Source organism: Piliocolobus tephrosceles, chromosome 17 (genome assembly GCF_002776525.5).
Source record: "Piliocolobus tephrosceles isolate RC106 chromosome 17, ASM277652v3, whole genome shotgun sequence".
Classification (NCBI taxonomy): Eukaryota; Metazoa; Chordata; class Mammalia; order Primates; family Cercopithecidae; genus Piliocolobus; species Piliocolobus tephrosceles.
This window is the reverse complement of record NC_045450.1, coordinates 2,884,278-2,890,319: the sequence shown is the minus strand read 5'-3', so window position 1 is coordinate 2,890,319 and position 6,042 is coordinate 2,884,278. Positions and strand designations below refer to the sequence as shown.

The following is a 6,042-nucleotide window of genomic DNA, read 5'->3' as shown; positions in this document are numbered from 1 at the left end:
CCCTGGTCTTTGAATAAAGTCTGAGTGGGCGGCAGCCTGTGTGTGCCCGAGTTTCTTCCCTCAGCGAAGGTGCCAGGGATGGGCGCGGACAGCAGCTGGGACACACATGGCTAGGGCCTCTCTGCAGCTGGATAGGGTAGCAAAGGGCAGGGGCGGGAGGAGGGGACAGAGGAAGCAAGTTGAGCCACCGCAAATTCCAGCTGGAAAACCGCTGGGCCCTAGCACGCTCTGAGGATGCATTTGCTCTTGCCTGAGTTTTATTCCCAGGCCTTTCAGATTCAATGCAGGTTTGTTGAAATAATGAATGTATCCATCTTTACATTTCTAGGCACTCTTGTGCCAAGAACTGGCTGACTTTCTGCCTGAGACCTCACTGGTTTCCCAGAGGTTCTCCCAGATATGGGTGGTGGGTAGGTTAGGGAAGTCCCGTTCCAGTGCGGCTGCTTTGATCCCCCATTGTCCCCACTAGTCTCCGTAAAACCTCCCAGATACAGGCACAGTTTAGATGAAATCAGGGGTGACAGACGCAACCGCATGCCCCAGACAATTCAATAGGGGTTCCCCTTTCACCCCCAGGCCATCCTAGGATGCTCACAAGGATCCAGACACTGATGCCCTGGGGCTGGCGAGGTCAGGAGGTCGTCTCTGGGCCCAGCTCAGGGCTCAGCTCAGCACCCACTCAGCTCCCCTGAGGCTGGGGAGCCTGTCCCATTGTGACTGGAGAGGAGAGCCGGGGCCACGGAGTCCTGGCTAGAAGGTCCCGCCTCGCTGCAGTGTATTTTCTCTTTGCTGAGCAGGCTCTCAGTGCCTGGGGTATGAGAGGGAGGGTTCCCAGATCTCGCAGCCATAAAGCCCTGGCCCTCAACTGATAGCAGTATCTTTTCTTCCCTGAGCCCATGAATTGCCCTGGGTAAATACCTGTGGCAGGCCCTCTGCCTGCGTTTGTGATGTCCTTCCCACAGCCTGTGGGTACAGTATCAACCCTCAGGATGACAGCGTCTTCATTATTTCATCAGGAAGAATGGAGGTCTGACCTAAAGGTAAAAATATGTCAAATGTACCTCAGTGGGCTGGTTGCAGCGCAGCAGTATTTACAATTAATTGATCGGAACCAGTTATAAATTTATTGTTTCCTTCTCTACTCCTGCTGCTTCAGTTGACTAAGCCTAAGAAAAAATTATAAAAATTGGCCGGGTGCGGTGGCTCATGCCTGTAATTGCAGCACTTTGGGAGGCTGAGGCAGGTGGATCACCTGAGGTCAGGGGTTCAAGACCAGCCTGACCAACATGGTGAAACCGTGTCTACCAAAAACACAAAAATTGGCCGGGTGCGGTGACTCATGCCTGTAAACCCAGCACTTTGGGAGGCGGAGGTTGCAGTGAGTCAAGATCGCGCGATTGCACTCCAGCTTGGGCAACAAGACCAAAACTCCGTCTCAAAATAAATAAATAAAATAAAATAAATTAGCCCAGCGGCTGGGCACGGTGGCTCACGCCTGTAATCCCAGCACTTCGGGAGGCCAAGGCGGGCAGATCACAAGGTCAGGAGTTTGAGACCAGCCTGGCCAATATGGTGAAACCCCATCTCTACTAAAAATACAAAAAATTAGCCGGGTGTGGTGGCACACGCCTGTAATCCTAGCTACACGGGAGGCTGAGGCAGGAGAATCACTTGAACTCAGGAGGCAGAGGTTGCAGTGATCCGAGATCACACCATTGCACTCTAGACTGGGCAACAAGAGCGAAGCTCCATCTCAAAAGGAAAAAATTATAAAAATTATACATCAGTAGATGAATGGGTAAATAAAACATGGTGGTCTACACATACAAGCGAATATTATTCGGCCATAAAAAGAAATGAAGCACTGATAGGATGTAGCTACACCTTGAAAATATTTGACAAGTAAAAGAAGCCAGACACCAAAGGTTACATACTGCATGACCCCATCTATATGCAATATCCACTACAGCCAAATCCATATGAACCAAAAGCAGATCAGTGGCTGCTGGGGCCAGAGTTACTGTTAATGAGTACAGAGTTGGCGTTTGGGATGATGAAAAAGCTCTGACCTAGATAGTGGTGATGGTTGCATAACACTGTAAATGTTCTTAGTATCACCAAATTTTACACCTGAAAAATGGCTAAAATGATCATTTATGTCGATTTTAGCACAATTTTTTTAAAACAAAAAAGCTATAAGGGGTAAAGCAGAGTGAGTGTTGCATACGCATTTACTATTATTCTTGGGTTATATCCCAGGCACTCAGTAAACGTTCATTGCCCTGAAGAAACACTGCTACGAGTCAGGCACCTGACAGTTGTTATCCGTTTAATTCTGACAGTCTGAGAAGAAATTGTCACTCTCATTTTATATAATAAATGAGAAAATAGACTCGGGCAAGTGTCACAATAGACTCAAGAGGCAGAATAAACTGACTTCCAATGACAAATCCATGCCTAAATTCAGTGTTATAATAATACACATGGCCGGGCGCGGTGGTTCACGCCTGTAATACCAGAACTTTGGGAGGACGAGGTGGATCACCTGAGGTCGGGAGTTTGAGATCAGCCTGACCAACATGGTGAAACCGTGTCTCTAATAAAAATACAAAATTGGTTGGGCGTGGTGGCGGCGCCTGTATTCCCAGCTAGTTGGGAGGCTGAGGCAGGAGAATCGCTTGAACCCGGGAGGCGGAGGTTGCAGTGAGCCGAGATCGCGCCACTGCACTCACCGCACCCGGCCAATTTTTGTGTTTTTAGTAGAGACTGAAAACTATATGGTGAACACCTAAGACGGGGGGCCTTGGATCCAGGGCGATTCAGAGGGCCCCGGTCGGAGCTGTCGGAGATTGAGGCCGCGCACTCCCGGGATCCGGGACGAGGCCCTGGACCCCAGGGTGGCGAGGATGCAGCGCGGCGCCCCCTGGTGGCCGCGGGACCCCTGGCCGGTCCGCGCAGGCGCAGCGGGGACGCAGGGCGCGGCGGGTTCCAGCGCAGGAATGGCGCTGTCCGCGGAGGACCGGGCGCTGGTGCGCGCCCTGTGGAAGAAACTGGGCGGCAACGTCGGCGTCTACACTACTGAGGCCCTGGAGAGGTGCGGCGAGGCTGGGCGCCCCCGCCCTCCGGGGCCCTCCCTCCCCAAGCCCCCCGGACGCGCCTCACCGCCGTTCCTCTCGCAGGACCTTCCTGGCCTTCCCCGCCACGAAGACCTACTTCTCCCACCTAGACCTGAGCCCCGGCTCCGCCCAGGTTAGAGCACACGGCCAGAAGGTGGCGGACGCGCTGAGCCTCGCCGTGGAGCGCCTAGACGACCTACCCCGCGCGCTGTCCGCTCTGAGCCACCTGCACGCTTGCCAGCTGCGAGTGGACCCAGCCAGCTTCCCGGTGAGCGGCTGTCGTGCTGGGCCCCTGTTCCCGGGAGGGCTCCGGCGGGGCGGGTGCGGGGGGCACGTGGGCCGGGTGCAGGCAAGTGAGCCTTGCGCGCTCGCCGCAGCTCCTGGGCCACTGCCTGCTGGTGACCCTCGCCCGGCACTACCCCGGAGACTTCAGCCCCGCGCTGCAGGCGTCGCTGGACAAGTTCCTGAGCCACGTGATCTCTGCGCTGGCTTCCGAGTACCGCTGAACTGTGGGTGGGTGGCCGTGTGACCCCCAGGCGATCTTCCCCGTGTATGAGTAAAGCCTCCCCAAGGCGCAGCCTTCTTGCAGTGCTCTCTCGAAGGCAGGACGCGAGAAGGCGGCGCCGCCCCGCCCCACGGAAAAGCGAGGGTCTGGGGCGCACCCCCAGTGCCCAGATCCAGGCGCGCCTCGTCCCACCCCCAGCAGGTCTGGGGCCTCGGCTACGGGGGCACCGACCTGCGTGCGGTCTGACCCTCCCGAGTGCGGTGGCAGGTGGGGGCCGCGGGTCGCCCCGGGCGGCGGGCTGCGAGGACGGCCGATTCTGCCCATCCCGAGCCCACTGCGAGAACTCCGCACCTGCAGCGTGAACGCGCGCGGGCGGTGTCAGGACCCGGGGCCGACTCGGAACAGGTTAGGGAACAGCGCCCCCTCCCGGCGCGAGTCGGTACCTGCGCAACGCGCAGCCCGCTAATGGCTCCACAGCTGTGGCCTGGAATTGGGGACCCGGGGTGCCGGGGGCGTTGCGGTGGGGGAGGTGGGACCAGCCCACGTAGCAGGCAAGGTCGACCAGGAGCCGACCCAGACCCCTGCCTTCACCCGACACCACTACGGAGAGGGAAGCTAGGCCTTCTTTTTTATATTTGTCCACATAAAACCAATCACGGTGATTGTAGAACTTCCGAAAAGAACGCTTGCTGCACCTTCCTGTGTATCCCAGGTCCAGGAACGGGTGCAGCACATCCTTCAGCTCCCACTTGACACGTGGCAAACTGTTATGTGTAAACAAGAACAGGACATGGCTGTCACATCCAAGAGCACATGTGTAACACACACACACAAACACACACACACACACGGCAGAGACAGGCCCCACCCAGACCCCTAACATTTAATGCGTAGCTGTTCCAGTCTTTCTGGGCACATGTAGAGGTGCTTCTCCTCAGAAATAGTATTCTCAAGGTGACACTGAGAAGTGGACAGGCCGGGCGCAGTGGCTCATGCCTGTAATCCCAGCACTCCGGAGGCCAAGGTAAGCAAATCACTTGAGGCCAGAAGTTCGAGACCAGCCTGGGTAACATGGTGAAACCCCGTGTTTACTAAAAATACAAAAATTAGCTGGGTGTGGTGGTGTGTGCCTGTAATCCCAGCTTCAGGAGGCTGAGGCAGGAGAATGGCTTGAACCCAGAAGGTGGAGGCTGCAGTGGGCAGAGATCACACCACTGCACTCCAGCCTGACAGAGCAAGACTCCATCTCAAAAAAAAAAAAGGGGGGGAGGGGAGGAGCTGAAGAAAATATTTGCTACACGTGGCAGATAACATTTCTACTACATTTGATCTCCGGGCCAGGCATGGTGGCTCACGCCTGTAATCCCAGCACTTTGGGAGGCAGAGGCAGGTGGATGACCTGAGGTCAGGAGTTTTGAGACCAGCCTGGCCAACATGGTGAAACCCCTTCTCTACTAAAAATGCAAAAATTAGCCGGGCGTGGCGGCAGGTACTTATAATCCCAGCTATTCAGGAGGCTGAGGCAGGAGAATCACTTAAACCAGGGAGGTGGGAGATTACAGTGAGCTGAAATCGAGTCAGTGCACTCCAGCTTGGGCAACAGAGCAAGACTCCGTCTCAAGAAAAAAAAAAAAAAAAAAAAACAGATCTCCAAATTGTCCTTCTTCTGGCCCTATACTCCCTATCCCTTTCTAGTCCATCAGCCTAACAGAAAAGCCAGAAGACAGGCAACTCAGATGGACCAAAGGCCAACAGACATTTGCAGTGATGTTCAAAGACATGCACCTAGCTGGGCACACGGTGGCCCACACCTGTACTCCCAGCACTTGGAGAGGCTGAGGTGGGAAGACTGCTTCAGCCCAGGAGTTTGAGACCAGCCTCAGCAATATAGGGAGACCTTGTCTCTACAAAAATTTAAAAACTAGCCAGGCGTGGTGGCGTGTGCCTGAGGTCCCAGCTATTCAGGACACTGAGGTGGGAGAATCACTTGAGCAGGGCGGGTAAGGCTGCAGTGAGCTATGATCGTGCCCCTGCACTCCAGCCTGGGTGACACAGTGAGACCCCATCTCAAAAAAAACCAAAAAAACAAAAACTGGGTCACGTCTGTAATCCCAGCACTTTGGGAGGGTGAGGTGGGTGGATCCCAAGGTCAGGAGGTCAAGACCCTCCTGGACAACAGGGTGAAAGCCTGTCTCTACCAAAAATACAAAAATTCACTGGGCGTGGCGACATGTGCCATAATCCCAGCTACTCGGGAAGCTGAGGCAGGAGAATCACTTGAACTGGGAGATATAGGTTGCAGTGAGCTGAGACCCCGCCACTGCACTCCAGCCTTGTGACAGAACAAGAGTCCGTCTCAAAAAAAATAAAAAATATGATGCACAACCAATATATTCATAAACAGGAGACAGATTAAATTAT

At 54.7% G+C, this 6,042-nt stretch overlaps 1 protein-coding gene and 1 long non-coding RNA gene across 2 annotated transcripts; one reads left to right on the top strand and one right to left on the bottom strand.

The window, feature by feature from the left end:
- Window positions 1-239: 239 nt before the first annotated feature.
- On the bottom strand, window positions 240-4,679 carry LOC111531981. Its single transcript, XR_002728436.2, has 3 exons — window positions 3,853-4,679; window positions 919-1,034; window positions 240-808 (listed from the first exon to the last, which is right to left on the bottom strand). It is a non-coding gene; the product is annotated as an uncharacterized LOC111531981 (long non-coding RNA).
- On the top strand, window positions 2,760-3,693 carry HBQ1 (hemoglobin subunit theta 1). The gene is made up of 3 exons (XM_023199255.3): window positions 2,760-3,094; window positions 3,180-3,384; window positions 3,494-3,693. Exons 1-3 carry the CDS (start codon window positions 2,907-2,909, stop codon window positions 3,620-3,622), a joined length of 522 nt encoding a protein of 173 aa, XP_023055023.1. The 5' UTR covers window positions 2,760-2,906; the 3' UTR covers window positions 3,623-3,693.
- Window positions 4,680-6,042: the final 1,363 nt, after the last annotated feature.